Raw genomic sequence first — 20,200 nt, forward strand, 5'->3', positions numbered from 1 at the left:
CATTTTCTGAAAGACAAAAAAGACAAGTATAGCTTTTTGTGCTCTGCAGGAGAGATGATGATGCTTCTGTGAAACAAGCTTTCAAAGTTGCACACGCACAAAGACAGAGCATCCAATTCTTTACTGTAATATTCAACACAAAATCCAACACATTGTGATCCGAAGTGGACACAAGGCTGCATGAGCCATGAGGTGTGGTGCCACACAACTTTCGGCAGAAACAGGAGACCACTCTGTCAGAGGCTGCGTTATTCAGTGCTGGAACTCCATGTCATGTACTCCCTCTGTTCCTAAATATTTGTCTTTCTAGAGATTTCAACAAGTGACTACGTACAAAGCAAAATGTGTGAATCTACACTTTAAAATATGTCTACATACATTTGTATGTTGTAGTCTATTTAAAATGTATAGAAAGACAAATATTTAGGAACGGAGGGAGTAAGTAGCACTATACTGTACCTGAACAATCAGTGATGTACAGGCAGCATGTAACACTTTATATACATTCTCAACCATGTTTTTTCTTCTTTTTTTTTGCAAACTACCCCCTCTGTATACTGTATCAAAATATAAAACATTTTTTGGCACTGTCATAGTGTCAAAAATCATCTTATATTAAGTTACGGAGGGAGCACATAAGAAAACTCTGCCTGTCTCTTCTGCATGTGCTGATTAATAAATCTTCTCATGTGCTGATTAATATGCTGCTTTCTTTTTCTCTGTATCTTTATACTCCACTGAACAAAATGTTGCATGGTTCTTCTCCACAGCTGCCTGCCTGCCTGCCTGCAATGCAGGGAGAGAAACTTTGATGTAATAAACTGGTGATACTTGAAACTTGATGCAAGCAAGCAAAGTCCTGGCAATGCATCTGCAGCCACACACACAACTTTGCCCAACAAGAATGGCAACAAGAAACAAGTGGCAGCAGCAACAGAGAGGAGCACTCCAAAAGGTTCATCCTCATCATGCTCATCGTGCTCGCTGACCGGTCAATCCATGCCATGCCAGCCCAGCTATACTACTAGTAATACTACTACAGTTCTTACATGCCACTGTAAAGTGCAAAGTGTGCGTGTGCTGTGAGAAGCTGATTCATCACAGCTGGACTCCAAGCAAAGGTGCTGGTAATCAAGCATGTGCTCAACTTACCACTTTACCAGAACGTGTCCTGCACTGGGCACAGTTACCGGTCAGATGCCGACGGCGTCGAGGAGCTCCGAGTGCTGCGCCACGGAGACGAGCGTGTTGGCGACAATGGCCCCGCTGGCGGCCACCGCGGGCACGCCGATCCCGGGGAAGGTGGAGTCGCCGCAGCAGAAGAGCTGCGGGACCGGCGTCGCCTGCCCCGGGAACGTCGCCTCCCCGGCCTTGATGGCCGGGCCGTAGGTGCCCCTGTTCCGCCGGAGGAACCGCTTGTGCGTCAGCGGCGTGCCGACCAGCTTCACCTCGCACTTTTCCCGGCTGAACTTCGGGCCCAGGGCCAGCTCCACCGCCTTCCACATCACCTGCAAGAAAAAAGTTTGCATTTGCATTACTACAAAGTTGGTTAAGACAGACAGCAGGTAACAGCAGCTCATGGCCAGTAAAAAGGAAGGATTGTCTAAACTAACTTTTGCTTCACTTTTGTGAAAGGAGTTTTTTGCTAAACTTTGGACGAAAGGAGCTCCAAAGGATGTTGAAAGTGGTAAAGTGCATCGATTTTCTATCTAGGTGCTGATTCCAAGAGACCATGGGAACAAAGCTATTACGTGGATTACTGGAAGAGTAGCAATTCTACATTTCTACTAGCTAGTATGTTGCATATTACTATGTGGAGTACCTCGGAACGCTCCTCTTTTAGGCTCCGGTATGCCGCACTCTTCCGGTCGAGCCCGTCCCACAGGCCGAAAGGCTCCGTCCCCGGTGTGTACGCGTGAAGGATGTGCTTCCCCGGCGGCGCCAGGCCCTCGCTGAGAATGCTGGGGACCGATATCAGCACCACGTTCTGCTCGCCGTCGACCCCTTTGTCCCAGTCATTAACCACGATATGGTGGATCCCAAGGTCCTCCTTGACACACTGTCCAGTTACATACATAGATGGTTACAGCGAGAAAATGTACCGATTAAGCAAACATGGAAGTAGACATGACTATCAGGGATAATTTGTTAGGATGAAGCATATAGTACTATATGACAACCAAATTAACCAACCTCCGTGTCGAAACCCAGGTGGAGGTGCATGAACGAATCGCACTGGGGGGTCGCCTTCACTTGATCTTGGTATGATCTCGGGACGGCATCTGGTGGCAGAAGACCCAAGGTATCCCACATGGACGCGTTGCTAACGACCGCTTTCTTCGCACGTACAATCTGCAAAGAGGAAAACATTCATTCATGACAGGATTTCAGCAGCCGATTCAATGTTTCAAGCATGATGGAAGTCGATACGAAGGAAAAGGTAATCATGCATGGCACTCGAAAACAGATGCATGAGGCAACGAGGAGGTCGCTCGTCTTGGCCTACAAGATTTCCATGGTCTGCCACTAGCTAGTGCAAAGGTGGCAAAGGCCTGAATCTTTAATGGGATGGATATCCAGTAGACAGTAGTACAGAAGATAGCACTTTGTTTACTTGGGAAGGATGATACTATATAGAATTGGCTATTGCGGATTTGTACTAAGGTTGTACTAAATCAGCAACACTTATTTTGGGACAGAGGGAGTGCTTCATAACTAAAGATATGCCACATGAATCTGAATTGGAGCCTTACTATCTGGCGAACGTTCGCCACAAGAGATGGCATTTACGAACGTTCGTCTGACAGTTTCAGTATATTTCGGAAACTGGGTTGCTTTTTTTTTGCAAAACTCTCATGGCATTTCTTTTATTTTGAGTATAGAAAAGTTATCCAGTCTGCACCGTAGGATCAAGATCGTGTGGCAGTTTAGTCATTCGCTGGCAGTTGCTCCCTGGTGAACGTTCGCGAGTTACTATTTCCGTTATTGGATACTAAAATATTACTCCAGTACTCTTAGTATTGATTTTACTGTGTCCCCTCTGATTTCCAACCATGTATTGACACCTCACCCGGTAACTGTAATCGCGTAAGAATTCGTCTCTCACCTCTGTTCTATTCGACTGCTTAATTAGGTTGAGCCGCCTCCGTCGTCTTTGGGCCCTTCAGCGCCGCCACCCCCGGCTCACCGTCCTTGGATTCTCCCGTCCGATTCAGGTTCTCGGTTACTGTGCCACTACCTTCTCTCTCCCCTCGCCCGCTCCTGTGAATTTCCAGTGCTGTACAAGCCTACAAGGTAGCCTGCTTTCTGAATCTCCAACGCCAACGCACACACATGCTTTTTGATCTTGTTATTACTTGAAACCTAGCTCGATCATCTCGCCTTCTTTAGGTCCCATGTTGCCACTGAGTTCCAACTACGTACTACATTAGATTTCATCTTACCAGGATCAACAGATGACTCAGTACCACGCTACCCAGTAACAGTAGCCAGATATCGCGGATAATCCAAGGCCTTGCGCATTGTTTGCTATTGGGTCAAGTTACGATTCCTTCTTTCTTATGTAATTTCAGTTCTAAGCAGGCTATTTTTATACAGTTTGCATTCACACACGCTGCTCTCGTTCCAGGAGGCATAAAGAGATCTTTTTATTTGATGTTGATGTACATATATACTCCTGGTAATGATGCGGGTCCTAGTTATCCTACAAACCTGCCAATTACGCACATTCTTGCTGAATTCCGTGACATCCCCTTCTACACAAATAAATGCAAGTATCCCTGGGAGGAAGATGAGGAGGAGATTAAGGCGAATGAATACGATGAAATAGATTATAATAAAGTGTCGGGCAAACCGTGGTCACCCGTGCCACATACTAGATCGAGAAAGGGAAAGGGGCGAAGAGGAAGCAATGTTGCTGATTGCTAACAAGGGGAATGGCGTGACAACATGGGATCCGCTTTGGACGTGAGTCTCGGGGAGAAGGTGGATTCACCACAGCCGCTCATCACTAGTGATGAAGTTCTTCGTGTTCGTTTGGACATGTACCATCTGAAAGAGTCTCAAAATTCAGAAGAGAGCCTCTTCAATTGCCAGGCAGCCAAGGAGGAGCTATGTGTCGACTTCACTCGCACCATGACATACTACTATCATGCCATACGTGATGGCATCAAAGCAAAGTCCTATCCGCACTTCTTCCACCAATTTACTGGGGAGGTAGGTACACATCTAGATCTTTCCTCCAACTATCACTTAATTTCATATATGCATTGATTATGTAATGTACCGCATTTGGAGTCTTAGCTTTCTATGTTTTTTCTGTTGACAGTATTCCTCTCCATGTTGTAATTATATTGAACCTACCACCCTGGATGGTGATTTGCAATACATCGAGTTTTTTGACAAGCTAATGGAGTCAGCGAGGTGTAGAGAGACCAGAGATGGGGTGCTTGCTAAGGCTATCGTCATGGAAAATAAACTTTTCAATAAAATGCTATTTTTCCAAATTAAGATTGCTGTCAATGAGTGCTTACAACTCATGGAGCATCTGGAGAAGATGGGGCAGAGGCATCAGTTGTATTACTATGTTGTGCATGAACTTCTCATTAAAAGAAAGGACCGTCAAGATATTATCGACCAAATCCGAGAAGGAAAAGTTCAATTGGTCTACGATCTTACTGAGTTTGCTGGTCTAGATTTGGAGGATTGTGAATCTTCTGTACAAGATACGGTACTGGTTCACATGTATTATTACCATCCATTTAATATTTGTTTACACACAATATTGCACATTATGGAGTTAATTGTTCTGCATATACTTTTCAGGTTGATCATCTTATTGATCTTACTGGTGCTAAGGTAGCATTCAAAGCTTATCATTTATTTATTTTCCAAGAAGAGCAAATGACCCTTTTAGTCAATAACGTTCTTCTGATGTTAGAATTTTGTGTTTCCTCCATAGCATACGACACTTTCCTCAAACAACTCTTTTGCCATGGTCTCATGTGTTTACCATGAATTTATCTTGTCAAGCGATTTGGGCTATTTATTCATGAAAATTAAAGCAAAACATGCATATGTTTGATTTGCTTGGTGTAGTGCCAACTTTTGCCTTGGCAAGCCAATAAAAATGGCTTCCACTTGGTTTGGCACTAACATTTGGAAATGCCCCAAAAGTTTGGTAAGGCTTCTCTCATGTTGGTAGCAAACGAAACGGGCCCTATGTTCCTGATGAAGCCTAATTCCTCCATAGAAACCAAACGGCCCTATCTTCTGATTAATATGACTCTTTCAATTCCTCTAATGCATCAGTGCTTAAGCGGTAAATACATGTTTGCTATCCTATCTTATAGGGAGTTTTCAGGAAAGGCATTTTGTACATATATCCTTAGATGAGATGTGAAAATATTTAAGAGTAGCACTTTGTGGCATTTCTATTTTTGAAGTGGCTTTTTGTCAGAGCTATCTTTCTTTGTCATTCAGTTCTTTGCAACTTATTTATCATTTAAACAGAAGCTAAATTTAAATTGGGATCTAGTTGTACACTTTCAAACTTTTGACGCGCGAGGATTGAAAATGTACTTAACATAACAAGATTTTCAGATTATTATTTGGTGGAAATTGAGATATCATATTAATCATTGACAAATTGTCTTTCAACAAATAATCTTAAATCCATGCATACCTACGCAATTCATCTATTTGCTCAAATTTCTCTGTATTTGCATTTTATTGTCTGTTTATGATTTGGAAATATTCTAATTCAATTTTTGTTGCGTATAACAAAACACAGTCACCTCCAAAGAAAAGCATCAAGGATGGTACCTACAAAAGGATTATCTGTAACGAGGTCGATAAGCTGGTAACTAAGTTCTGTTTTGTAAAATCTCTTGACCTTTTTTTTAGTGTTATAAGGGTTCATAAGCAGTGTTGTTAATATTTTCTTCCCTCATTTCCCCCTCACAGTTTCCAGGAGATATTGAGCTTTATACATATTTTCTGAAGAAGAAGATGGAAACTGCCGAAGAACACAACGTGATACCCAAGGCAAGCTTCTAATGTGGACATAAGAAAGACATTCTTGCTCTTGCTCCACATCTTTTTTCTAACAGTAATTTCTCTTTGCCCGTTTTGAAGGGAACTTGTGAACATCTTGGCGGTTTATGTTCCTCTGACTCGAGAGATAAGAAACTAGGGATAACCAGGTGTATCACCTGCTATTGCTCAGTAAAAGGCTTCGCTTATCCGACTGCTGAAGGGGCGCAAAGAAAGATACAGAGGTGATTAGCCGAGTTCTTGGACTTTGACGTTGGAGCAAGCTGATGATTTGGTTGTTTGAGGCAAGGACATTTCAATCTATCAAGAATTGGGCCAGTGGCTTAGAAGATTTGGAGCATGTAGTTTCCTGCCACTAACAGGCTGTATTAATTATTGCATTTTGTACTGTACCATCTGACTCGAGGAATTTTGGCATCTTGAAGATATTATGAAATATATGTCGTCTGAATCAAAGACTTACTAATAATTGTCAAGCTGTTAATTCCCATGAACTAATATTATACTTCATATATTTGGCAATAAAACGGTATCCTCTGGAGCGGCTTACCTGTCCACCTCGTAGCTTGACGCCAACAGCCCGACCGTTCTCGATCAAAATCTTCTCCACATGAGAATTAAGAGCAAGTCTTCCACCGAACTTTTCGATACCCCGTACGAGGGCATCGATTATCGCTCCACTCCCGCCCAGAGGGTACTCCAGCTTGCATCCTGTCTTGTACCATTCTGCAAACATATAAACCTGACATTGTAGTTAGACCAAATGATGAACATAAATCCTCAGAATTATGTACTTCAGAATATATTCATGGAGCAGGGGCGAATTTCAAGGGAGTGTTCATCAGAGCCGCCAATGATTAATTAGAAGTAAAGGTTGATTTGATGTGGAAAAGCTAAGTCTCACAAGTTACAAAATCCCATGGATCTAATGTCAAATATCCGGACACGAATTTATTCATGAATTATATTGGCAATGAAAATGCAACCCACGGCTCATATGTTATATTGGCAACATACAGAATTACGACACAAGATGTGGCTGTAGTTTAGTGGTGAGAATTCCACGTTGTGGCCGTGGAGACCTGGGCTCGAATCCCAGCAGCCACATACATTCTTTTTTACTTTTTCCTTTATATAAGAAACACACAAAAAATAAGTTCTGTTTTTGTTACTTTATAAATTTATTTCGTTTCTACTACTTTCTAGTACAGTTCATTTTCATGCATGTGATGATCGGGACATGGATTTCTTTTGGACAAGCACTGAAGTGAAACAGGATAATTGACGTGGTGGAAATTCAGCTTACCATTTCTGCAGAAAGTGCGCTGTCGGATTTGGCGCCCGCAAGCAGAAAGCACAGGAGGTCGATCTAGTTACGGACAAAGGGGTTTTTCAGCTCCAGCGAGTCGACGATCTCCGAGAACGGGCGTAGCAGTTTCGTGGCGCCTAGGGCCCCCCGAGGCCCCATTTTAATCAAGGACTGCAACAGAGAAGGTGCGTATCTACCGGCTGCTGTGGAAAGGATGCCCAGATCGCCGCGGATGGAGAGCGGAGGCAGAGCCATCGCAGCTGCAGATATAGGAATAACTGCATCCTTTCTATAAGAAACACACAAAAAATAAGTTCTGTTTTTGTTACTTTATAAATTTATTTCGTTTCTACTACTTTCTAGTACAGTTCATTTTCATGCATGTGATGATCGGGACATGGATTTCTTTTGGACAAGCACTGAAGTGAAACAGGATAATTGACGTGGTGGAAATTCAGCTTACCATTTCTGCGGAAAGTGCGCTGTCGGATTTGACGCCCGCAAGCAGAAAGCACAGGAGGTCGATCCAGTTACGGACAAAGGGGTTTTTCAGCTCCAGCGAGTCGACGATCTCCGAGAACGGGCGTAGCAGCCACATACATTCTTTTTTACTTTTTCCTTTATATAAGAAACACACAAAAAATAAGTTCTGTTTTTGTTACTTTATAAATTTATTTCGTTTCTACTACTTTCTAGTACAGTTCATTTTCATGCATGTGATGATCGGGACATGGATTTCTTTTGGACAAGCACTGAAGTGAAACAGGATAATTGACGTGGTGGAAATTCAGCTTGCCATTTCTGCAGAAAGTGCGCCGTCGGATTTGGCGCCCGCAAGCAGAAAGCACAGGAGGTCGATCCAGTTACGGACAAAGGGGTTTTTCAGCTCCAGCGAGTCGACGATCTCCGAGAACGGGCGTAGCAGTTTCGTGGCGCCTAGGGCCCCCCGAGGCCCCATTTTAATCAAGGACTGCAACAGAGAAGGTGCGTATCTACCGGCTGCTGTGGAAAGGATGCCCAGATCGCCGCGGATGGAGAGCGGAGGCAGAGCCATCGCAGCTGCAGATATAGGAATAACTGCATCCTTTCTATAAGAAACACACAAAAAATAAGTTCTGTTTTTGTTACTTTATAAATTTATTTCGTTTCTACTACTTTCTAGTACAGTTCATTTTCATGCATGTGATGATCGGGACATGGATTTCTTTTGGACAAGCACTGAAGTGAAACAGGATAATTGACGTGGTGGAAATTCAGCTTACCATTTCTGCAGAAAGTGCGCTGTCGGATTTGACGCCCGCAAGCAGAAAGCACAGGAGGTCGATCCAGTTACGGACAAAGGGGTTTTTCAGCTCCAGCGAGTCGACGATCTCCGAGAACGGGCGTAGCAGTTTCGTGGCGCCTAGGGCCCCCCGAGGCCCCATTTTAATCAAGGACTGCAACAGAGAAGGTGCGTATCTACCGGCTGCTGTGGAAAGGATGCCCAGATCGCCGCGGATGGAGAGCGGAGGCAGAGCCATCGCAGCTGCAGATATAGGAATAACTGCATCCTGAGATCGTTTTTGATACCGTGTTAGCAGAGGTTTCAAGGGGCATAACAGTACCATATGGTAAACTAACCTTTGGTCTCACATTTGAATCATGAAACTTCTATAAATTTAAATGATACTTGTATATATATGCTATACACAAAAAAGAGACAATTCATTGCCCATTTGGCTTCATGTGTTTTTTCAGCATTTCAGTAGGTACAGCTAAACAGACTTGTACTAAGAAACTGAATATCGAATGCAGGGAACTCACTAGAAGCTTTTGCCACTCCCGGGTCGCATCAAGACCGACATAAATCTCAAGGTCCTGCAAGAATTATATGTAATCACTTATACTGCCAGAGCATTGGGATACAAACAAAGGGTAACATACAACATCAAACAAAGTGCACTACTGAGTTTCATAGGTAGAAAGCAACCAATTGTAAGTCATGCTTATTAGCAAATTTCAGTCTCATCCTGCCGACCAAGCAGCGAACATCACATCTATGAATCCAGAACAATTCACTGCAAATTAACCAAGCAGAGTCTGGCATGTGCTAGGAGAAGTTAACTGAACCTTGAGGAAATCAGTCGGCCCTATCCGCGACTCGAACTGTCCTTCAGGGACATGAACCATCCAGGAGTCATAGGATGCACACGGAACCGATTCACCTAGCGCGTCGAGGACCTGCAAGGCCAGTAGAATTCATCATTGCATCAGACCAGCCTCGAGCTCTCACCACAATTTCTGCATTTAGTACAGACAGTTTTGCTCTGTTGATTAGTTCAGTTAAGACTTCAGACAGTTATTAATTTCTCTGAAATGTTTTCCCAATTTTTGCTCTGTTGGTGTTTGCAGAGGAAGGAAGCAATCAATGGAGAGTGACCTGGGCGAGGGGGTTGGCCTGCGGCCCTCTGGACTGGAAGCCGGAGAAGAGCGAGGGGCCGGAGTCGAAGTGGAACCCCTTGACGTCGAACGAGTGGGCGGCGCCGCCGGGCCGGTCGTGGCTCTCCAGCACCACCACGTCCTGCCCGTACCTCGCCAGGAGCCCCGCGCAGCAGAGGCCCCCGAGCCCGCTCCCGATCACCACCACGTCCGCCTCCGGCCTCTCCGCCACCCTGAACCAAACGTAAAGACGACGACGATTGCCTGATGAGCTCTGAGCCTCTGGCACGGTTCGAACGGCGAAGAGCCGGTGCGAGTAGTGGGGTAATGATTAATACGTACCCGGGTGGCGAGGGGCCGGCGGGGGCGGCCACCGCCCGGCAGCGCGCGGCGGCGCCGAGACGGCGCGGCACTGGAGAGGCGGCGGCGGCGGCTGCCGGGCACGCGCGAGGGTGGCGGTTGCCGCGTGGCGCAGGGCGCGGCGCCGGGGAGGCCAGCGCGGAGGAAGCCATCTAGGCCGGCGGTCTCGTCGCCGGTGGCGCGCACGGCAATGTCACGGGTTTGGGTGGGGAAGAGGGAGCGGGAGTGGAGCTCGTGAGTGAGGCAGCGGCTGGGTACACGTGGCGCCTCAGTGGCCTCTCTCCACTTGCGGCTGAGCTCTCTCGCCTCTGCTGCTGCTAGTTGGCTTCGTAATCTTCCACGAGAATTGAAAAACGATTTTTATTTAAAAATGAAGCTGTTTAACAAGAATAAAGAATGAATTGTATTTTTTACAAGAAGCCAGTTAACAGGGCATCAGAAACAGAAACCAATATGTGGTTGGATGGTTAGAGGGATAGTGGTATCCCAGCGCTCGCATTATTTCTAAATTTCTTTCAGTATTTTCGACGATGCGCTTTCAGTGGGAGGAGACATTCCCTTCAACGACGAGGCGCATAGGGATGAGTATATGCGCATATGTATCAGTGCTTGCGTCTATACTGATGTTAAAAAAAGAAACAGATAATGAAGTCGTGTTCGGCGGACCTTTTTTGAAAAGCGAAATATATTAATATCAAGTAGATACCAAGTACACCCAGTCTCTGTACCAACAAGATGCTTAAAAGCATCCAGGATGCACACGGCTAAAAAACAAAATAAGAAGAGAAAAAGAGAAAAAATGACCCTGACATGATGATCAATCACCTGAAGTACTAGCACTCTAACCACCACCAAAGACAGCACCCGAACTACAAAGAAGGTTCTTCAAAAACAATGCCTCCACAAAGGAAACAATGCACAAGTGTTGTCGTTGCCCAATCAAAGATGGTTTTCACCCTGGAAACAATGCCTTCAACAAGGCCACTGTCAGACACAATCAATAAAGGCCAGACATTGGGTTTTCAACTTGAAAAGCACGACTTGATACTCAAAGGAGCACCACCAACAATGAAATCCTCCAATGCTGCCGCCCCCATTTGCCAAGGCTACATCTACAAGTCACGTACCGCTAGACTCACAGGAACTCGCGTCCGGTCTGGACGGAAACATATCCCGCAAGCAAGGTCTGAACAACTGCCTGTGAAGCGAAGTCTTCATCACCTGCGAGACCCAGACAATGCCGCTTGCAGGCCCTCCAATCATGCCATGGCATTCTATGCATGCATTGATCCTTTGAAAATCTTAATGCAAACATGTCCCAAGGTGTCAACAAAAACAGAGCTTCGTGATACCCCGCTGAAGCTGGTTATGCTGATATTGCGGGTGCACACGACCGGACCCAATCCAAACAAGGTGTCCAAAAAGTGCCATATATGTCAGTCATTGGTTTCCTTCGAAGGAGAAGTCCGGAACTCGCCGATGGCCAGATCAAAGAGGACTGATCAAAGGTACAATGGTGACTTCGCACGAAGACCACTAGGGCTACCCAGATCAGCTCCGTGTCACTGTACGTTCGGCGGACCTATGTTAAGCCTAAAATAAAGGCCACAAACATGACAGAAAATATCGCGGCATAATGATGGTTTGTGTGATGGTGTACCGGCGTCTTGAATGCAACTAGGAGCTTTGTAAGGAAGCCAAGGCATGAGTCTATCGATGATCCTAACATATCGTAATATCATACAATATGAGAAGACACTTCTGGACGAGTTGTCATTTCTTTGGCCCACTTTCTCACCCTCCAACATATCATTTATCCCGATGCCTTTCATTCTCAGAGCTTTTCACCATGTTCTTGACCGGAACCGCTATTTTAGACATTAAATGTATATATAACATTGTTACACTCTTGTAGCTAATCATCTAATTTTGTGTTGTGTAAGAAAACATATTGTATTCATGCTAAGGTTAAGCGTTGAGTGTAGAATATGAAATTCACAACCAAACAAGTGGAGGGTTTATATAGGGAAGTGGATGTTAATATGGGTGGGAAAGTGGGTGAAGAAATAATGTACCCCTTGTATTGTGAGAGCGGAGATGAGTCGGAAACAATTTATTGTGGAGGTCACTGATCTGAAATTGATTTATTTCACACATCACAGTTATAATAATATGTACGCATCATAGTTATAATACTGTTCACTGAGTGCAGATGGGTCCAGGCTAAAAAATTGAATATTCGTTTGCTGAGGATACTTTTTATCTAAATTTCTTGAGAAAATATTTTCTTTCAAGATACTCGCAAGGAGGCCCGCGCAGCAGAGCCCTCCAAACCAACTCCGGTTGACCACCATGTATGCCTCTGGCCTCTCGGCCACCGGGGATGAAACAACGATGACCATGACGGTCCAAGTGATTGTTTGTCGGTTGTCGCGCTCTTTCATGATTTGAGTGGTGAAAAGCTAGTGCAAGTGGTCGATGAAAATTACTCCCTCTGTCTTATAATATAAAAATGTTTTTAACACTAGTGTCAAAAACGTTCTTATATTATGGGACGAAGGGAGTAATATGTATCCGAGTGCCTCATATGGAGATAATTACATCTACAGTCCCTGTACTCTCCGGCGTGTAACATGATGGTCCTCAAATTCATGGAGTACTTCACTGTGGTCCTCAAATACGAGAATATGCTCCAATATGGTCCTAGCTACGTCTCCTACTACAACCTGCTGCCCAGCCCTGTGCCACATCAGCATTCGATACACGCGTGGGTCCTGCATGTCAGCATATCAAAGAGGAACATGAAAAAAATATTATGCATGTCAGCACAACAAAGAGGAACTTGGAAAAAGAATTACCAATCCAGGATTCGATGCAGAGCCCACACGTCAACCTAACAGACGAGCTAACCAACAGACCGGACGATGATTCGTGTCTAACAATGATATAAGCTTCATGAACGAAACACGAAGGCATTGCTTACAAAGTTTCCAACACTAGGTTGATGTTCGACATGAATCATGGGGGGGACAAAATGCTGCTGATGGGCTCAACAACAACTCATCGGAATTCCCATATCACTGGACTTCCACCATCATGTGAACACGGTGATAGCATTGGTCAGACCAGAAGATGTAATGGTGTATGCTCGGGGGATCAACCACGAGTAAGACAACATTACGAACATCGTTGGTTCTGATTTGACTTGACAATAGCCCATACTCAAGTCAAAGTTTTGACAAGACAATAGATCCAACAACTGATCACGAGGACCAATTGGTGAAGATATCATCTTTCTTCAACACACACACAAACACAAAGATATTCCTTCGGAAAGAACCAAATTCGGCAAAGCTTTTTATCTTCCAACTCTCCAAGTTGTTGTTTAGCTTAACCAACTAGCTCAGGGGTATCCAACACAGATTCTTGGAGAAGGGGTGGTTTACAAGAAACCAACTTGATCACGAACTCAACATAGCGGTCAGGTGACAATCGGGTAATACTTCCGAGAAGATATTCGGAAAATCACGAACCACCGATATGTTATTAAGCTCGAGAACAATCTTGCTTTTCAGGCAAGACGATATGATCAAGGAGCGAGGGATTGTCACAATCCTAACTCCTTGGTCGATGAGTGCACCCGGAAATATGGACTAGGTAGCATGATCAATCTTAGAATGGTAGTTCAATAACCAACACGCCAAGAATGAGAAATTTTCCATTTACTACCAAGCAACGAGTTGCTCGGAGTATTGATTTCACACATCACGATTCATTTGTCGGCATTCCAGTCACGACAGCACGGGACCGAGGAATGAATGATGATGGCGAGAAGTATCACTGTATCAAGAGTTCATAGGAGGTTGTGCAATTCCTAAGATATTCCTGACATAAAGAGGGCAATACTTCAGGGTAGATCATAATCAAAAGCTGGATTGGCATTTTGATCTGCGGAATACAACTGCTTTGATCCAATCCTAGATATGGATGAGGTACTGGAGTTTGTTTCTCCTAGTCATTCTGAAATAGAACGGCTCAACGGACCACGAGAAAAATAAGCACCGATAACACGAATGCACAACTAAAGAGGGACAACTCAAAGGAACACATAACTTCCTGAGTTGTGGATGCATAGATTAGTATGTCGAATCAAGTTCAACAGGTTTCTTCCGGATAACCCATGCAGAAAGGTAGAACTGACAGAATCACAATTATGAATGGAGAACTCCTCAAGAGTACTCTGATTGTGATATTTTGGTTCAAAGAACTTCTGCCTTAATGGTTCATGGTATTTGGAAGGAAGAAATACCACGGACCTCGAGGGCCGTCGCAAGGTTACTAATATCCTAAAGGAACTATCAAACACTATCATCATGAGGTAAGTAGGGTGAATCTCGGGTTCAGGAACCCATGGATAGAATACCTACCACTACATGGCATCACGGGATGCTTTCGAGAATAATGGCCAGAATCACACACTGGGGATACAAAACATGGCTAGATCACTAGGTGACTCCCTAAAACACCTAGGGTCATAGTAATAGCTCCAACATATATGTCGAGGCAACAAAGTACCTCAACTCACCGATTAGTGTGATTAATCTGGCCCAAATGGACATCAGGAACAGGAGGAAGGGGTTTGCAAATGTATCGGACTACTTAGAAACCTGGGAGACTCGGACAGCATAACGACTGTAAATGCTCAAAATGATTTGAGACATCCTGCAAAATGGTGGCATAACCACTCAACATCACAATATCAATGTTCTGAGATCAACTAAGAACACATAGAAGTAGTAGAAACTGAACAGAGGCTTGAATACATCAATCCTACAAGTCTATATCATAGTAACTCGTCATCCTGATAGATAGATGGGAAGGCCTAGTTCTTAATCCCCGTAGAAGAGAAGAGGTTGACTCAGATCAGAAGGCCGTGAGGTATAAGAAGTAAAAAGAACCTTACGTTCCCTTCCCCAATCAATTCCCTTACATAACTAAAGCATTTCTAGACTCAACTTCGACCAGTTTGGCTTAGTAATCCTACATGCAGTCAGCTCTGATACCAAAGCTGTCAGGACCCCGACTCCAAGTCACATTGATCTAGCTGGTAACACCTCATATCACTTTGCGGCCTCACGCACGGTATGCCCACGGGTGTCGCCTTACCAGGTCCTGGGACCGTTTGCATCTTTTGGCTCACGTATATGACAGTGTCGCTAGCATCCATATGACAGAGAACCCGGGCCGACATGACTAGTCATGAACCCAAGGTGGCACTAACTTATGGGGACAGGCATACATGAATCAACATCGAGCATGTCGGTCAGCAGCGTGCGAATCCGGGCTGTAGCACTGGGCTAACAGGACTCCGGTAACCCGGGCTGTAGCAGGCTAGGCAGGACTCCGGATGTCACCGTGTGACATTTCCCCGAAGGGACAGACACAGGAACGAAGTGAAACACATGCCGGCCATTCAAGTGTCCTGAGCAGTAGTGCTGGGCTAGCAGGACTCCGGTGAACCGGGCTGTAGCGGACTACTATGGCTCATGGAAGCACAAGACTACATTTCCCCATAAGAGAGGCTACCAAGGATAAACAACTAGGTTGTCAGATCCCACACATACCAAGCATTTCAATCATACACACAATATGCCCGACATGTGTAAATACAACATGGCATCACAACATAACTCTACGACTCAAGTATTTATTCCTTAGGCTCCGAGGAGCGAGATATTACAAACATGGGTCTCATGACCCAACATCCAGAGCATACAAGTCAAAGCACATGCGGAAGTTTAACATGTCTGAGTACAGACATCTACAAATGAAAAAGGCTGAGAAGCCTGACTATCTACAAGACCCTCCCAAGGTACAAGATCGTAGCTGAGATAACGAGCTAAACGTCGAAGTCCAAGCTGACCTACTAGCGGGACTGAAGTCTCTCTGCAAAATATAAAATAAGCAAACGTGAGTACAAATGTACCCAGCAAGACTTACATCAGAACTAACTACATATGCATCGGTATCAACAAAGGGGGTGGTGGAGTTTAACTGCAGCAGGCCAGCTTTGACTCGGTGGCTATCCTGAACTACGACTGCAAGTAACTCTTTGAGGTGGCGCACACGAGTCCACATATTCACCATATCAATACACCACTATGGATCCGCTCCCGTCTCCCTACGAGAAGGCCATCCATAGCACTCACGCTTATCTTGCGAGTTTTAGAGTATCCACTTTCACTTGTCTATGAACTATGCAAGGGGTCCAAGTTTCCATATCCGAGGAATCCGGCTATTCGAATAGATAATGATAACCCTGCAGGGGTGTACTTCTTCACGCACGCTCTCGCCACTTACCGCCCTATACACGTCATGTACCTCGGCAACCTTCAAGCGGAAGCCGGGCGAGGGTGTCGGCCACGACCTGACTAACCAACAAGTCTCTAGTCCAGGTTTATCGCCTATTCGGGTTCCATCCGCAAGGAGATCCGGCCGGGGTGTCGCTCACGGCCCCAAACGATGTGTGTAGGGTTCCCAAGCCCACCATCCGCGTGCCACTTGGTACACCGTGCCACGGTGCCTAGTCTGTCCCAAGCCCACCTGTACCGGGTGCCACTTGGTAGACTACTAACACTACCTACAAACACCAGAAACTAGTTGCAACTCCTGGACAGAGATCGAGTTGATTAATAAGCCGAGAGGGGCCGAGTTACCGGAACCCAATGTGTGGTAGTAACTGTTCATGGATCACAAACACAGGACTCAGTTCCTGAGGACGGCTGCAATGAGACAACCCACCATGTACTCCTACATGGCCTCTCACCGCTACCTTTACCAAATCATGTTCACACACTTAGCTCTCAACGGTAGGTCATGTTCACCACGTTCCAATTCATTCCTGATGAATCAGACCGGATTCAACTCTAAGCAATAGCAGGCATGACAAACAAGCATGAATGAGTAGGCATATCAGGGCTCAAACAACTCCTACTCATGCTAGTGGTTTTCATCTATTTACTGTGGCAATGACAGGTCATGCAGAGGAAAGGGGTTCAACTACCGCATCATGTAACCGTTGAATCGTTGTTGTCCTAATGCAGTAAAAGAGAGCAGGAGTGAGAGAGTGGGATTGTATTGGAATGAACAAGGGGCTTTTGCTTGTCTGGCACTTCTGAAGATAACATTGAGTCTTCATCAGTGTCAACGGTCACAGCATCGGAGCAGCGTCTACCGAGAGGGGACAATTACCGGCAAACAAGGAAGAGCACAATCAATGCAATGCACAATATGATGCATGATCATGACATGTCAATATGATGTGTTTTGAGCTAATGCAACTAGCAACATCTTAAATGGAGTTGGTTTGAACCTTAGGTTCAAATTCAAACTCCATATGTGAGGGTTTAAATGCCATTATATGATTTGGCCTAAACAGCAGCCATAAGTTGTTCTAACATGCATGAAAATGCCTTAAACAGATTCCTTGAATTTTTCTGATAATTTTTCATATATAATTTATTTCATTTGGAGCTACGGTTGATTTTCTATGATTTTTAGAAGTTTTGGGTATTTTCTGAAAATAAATAAATCATTTCTGACTTATTTAAAATCCCAGAAGCATATACTGTGTCAGCATGACGTCGGGGTGACGTCAGCAGGTCAAAGGCGTCGACCAGGTCAAACCTGGCAGCGGGTCCCGCGTGTCAGTGTAATTTGTTTAACTAAAATATTAATTAGCACTAATCCTAATTAGTTAGCAGGGCTGGGCCCTACCTGTCATTGACCCAGGGGTCAAACTGGGCCCACCCGTGGTCAAACGTGGTCAGCGGGGTCAACTCGCCGGCGGTTAGTGCAGGTGCGGGTTGCACCTACAGGGCACCGTTTAACGCGCGGAGCACAGCTACGGGATGCGGACGCTCGTCCGCATCCAACCGTGGTGGTGGCGCGGCCGGGGAGTGGCCGGGGAAGTTGCGGGTTCGGTGTTGCAGCTCGCAAGCGAGCCAACTGACGCGCTGGGGCTGCTCTACGGGGTGCTACGAGCGTGTTGGAGTCGCCAGGGTGACCAAATGGTCACCGGAGCTGCGTTGGCGGCGAGCTCGGCCGGCGGCGTGCTGCGGCAGCAAGGGGCGACGGCTACGGCGAGCAAGAAGCAGCGGGGTTAGGGGGGTTAGATGCAGGTGCTCACAGCGAGTCCAACGAGCGCGAGGGCGAGGTCGGGGACGTCCGGTAGCTCCCGAATCGACGGCGATGAGCTTCGGTGGCCGGCGACGGAAACGGCGATGGTGACGATGAAGCAGCGCGTCCGAGGCCGGGAGAATCGTCGAGGAGGAAGGGGTAGATGAGGCGGAGCTCGTGGCCGCGTTGGAGAGGTGAGGGGGTGGCGGTGAGTGCGGCGAACGGCGTCGGTGGTCTCGGGTGTGCTCGGCGGCGCGAGGAGGAGAGGCCAGAGGAAGGGGGCGAAGCAGAGGAAGGAGGGGAAAGTGAGAGGGGGCCACCCTCATCTCCTGGGCGTGCAGGTGGACTCGGGGAAGGCTAGCCAGCGCGAAGCAGGAGGTGGCGCGCTCGGCCGCGTGCGAAGTCTCTCCCTCTGCCTACTGGCAGAGGTTGAAGATGACTGGCAAGTCGCCAGGTGGGCTGGGCCGGCCACTTGGGCTCCAGGTGGGCTGCACAGGTAAGGTTTCCTCTCTCTCTCTCTCTCTCTCTCTTTTCCATTTCTGTTTTCTATTTATTCTGTTTTGTTTTGATTTAGTAAAATACTAAACCATTTTATAAAATGCTGAAAATATTTATGGGCACCTCGGAAATTAATTCCAACAGCCCAAAAATACTTCCAAGATTATTTGGACATCTAAAAATATTTATATCATTTAAATGTCCAAATGCAAATACTTTAAGATTTAACTCAAAGATCCAAAGTGTCCTAGAAAAGTGAGCACCATTTTTGGCAGAGGTTATGGACCAAGGCACAGATGATGAACATTTTAGAAGGGCATTTCAGGATCATTGAAAAGATTTTTATTTTGATCCTAATTGCATTTCATTTAGTGCTAGGGCTTGTCATCCCCATTTCAAATTTCAAAAAAATATAGACATGATGCATGGATTCTTATGAAACTAGTTGCAATCAAATTCTAGGGCTGTGACACCTACATCAGTCTCAGGAGGAACAGTGGAGGTAGGTGTAGCCTGACAGCTGGTAGTGACGTGAAGGGAAGTCCTCCACGCGAGTAGCCTGGGGTCCGTGGATACTCTGGTGCGGAACGCGAAGCGCAGGTGGCAGGAGAGGACCAAGTGCAGGAGAGTAGCCTCCCACATCTGGCCAGCCTATGCCCTGGGGCATCACGATCCTGTCAGGGTAGATCAAAAAACGCGACAGATCACCAGACCGGACAGAGGGGTGCAACAGCGTCAGGCATGGTACAAGTGCTGGCGAGTGGTGTACAACTTGTGGCGAAGAGCTCGGTTAGCTCTATCTAGCCCATCAACATGCAGAACTAGGTTCTGATGGTAGAAGGGCTCTCGGGTGACAGTGGAGTAGGCAGCAGTGTAGTATCCCTCCGCACCAACATCGGATGCGATAGCAATGTGCCTGAAAGGGGAGGTGTCCAACTCCTGATACTCTCCACGAAGATGTGTCAGAGAAGCATAAGCAGCATCATGGACCGCCATGTCGATAGTCACCCCAACACCGTGAGCAGTGTGCAACATGGTAGTGGAGTCATAGTCCCGAGAGTAGAGGTGGACCATGGCACGGTACTGCTCCTGGTTGAAGTCCTGATACTCCTCATAGACGGTGTACTCAGGGTGCCAGCGATAACCCAGATAGGTCATCATCTCAACCAACACAGCAAGTGATCCTGAGGCACCAATGGCCGTCATGTGGCGCACGACCTATCTCGTGGGTTCCATCTGAAAACAAAGATGTTTTCACAGGAGTCAAATGACAATGTGGATAATGTTCAAATACTACTCTAAAAAATAACTAGGGCTTATCCAACTTTGGGGTGAACGTGGTCACGGGATCCTAATGTTAGAGTTAGTAAAATCGTTTAGCCC

The 20,200-nt window shown here is 45.9% G+C and overlaps 1 protein-coding gene and 1 non-coding gene across 3 annotated transcripts; one reads left to right on the forward strand and one right to left on the reverse strand.

Moving 5' to 3' along the window:
- Positions 1-61: 61 nt before the first annotated feature.
- On the reverse strand, positions 62-10,445 carry LOC125529576 (prolycopene isomerase, chloroplastic-like). 2 transcript variants are annotated; one of them, XM_087519153.1, is made up of 10 exons: positions 10,124-10,445; positions 9,783-10,014; positions 9,473-9,583; positions 9,167-9,220; positions 8,626-8,913; positions 6,605-6,796; positions 2,194-2,352; positions 1,823-2,059; positions 1,153-1,508; positions 62-782 (listed from the first exon to the last, which is right to left on the reverse strand). In XM_087519153.1, exons 1-9 carry the CDS (start codon positions 10,291-10,293, stop codon positions 1,194-1,196), a joined length of 1,758 nt encoding a protein of 585 aa, XP_087375279.1. In that variant the 5' UTR covers positions 10,294-10,445; the 3' UTR covers positions 62-782; positions 1,153-1,193. The 2 variants fall into 2 exon arrangements, with proteins under 2 accessions (XP_087375279.1, XP_087375278.1); XM_087519152.1 differs by having other exon boundaries at positions 62-786.
- TRNAH-GUG (transfer RNA histidin (anticodon GUG)) lies at positions 7,090-7,161 on the forward strand. Its single transcript has one exon. It is a non-coding gene; the product is annotated as a tRNA-His (tRNA).
- Positions 10,446-20,200: the final 9,755 nt, after the last annotated feature.

The sequence above is a fragment of the Triticum urartu genome, chromosome 4A, assembly GCF_056163025.1.
Source record: "Triticum urartu cultivar PI428250 chromosome 4A, HENAU_Tu73, whole genome shotgun sequence".
In the NCBI taxonomy this organism is placed as follows: Eukaryota; Viridiplantae; Streptophyta; class Magnoliopsida; order Poales; family Poaceae; genus Triticum; species Triticum urartu.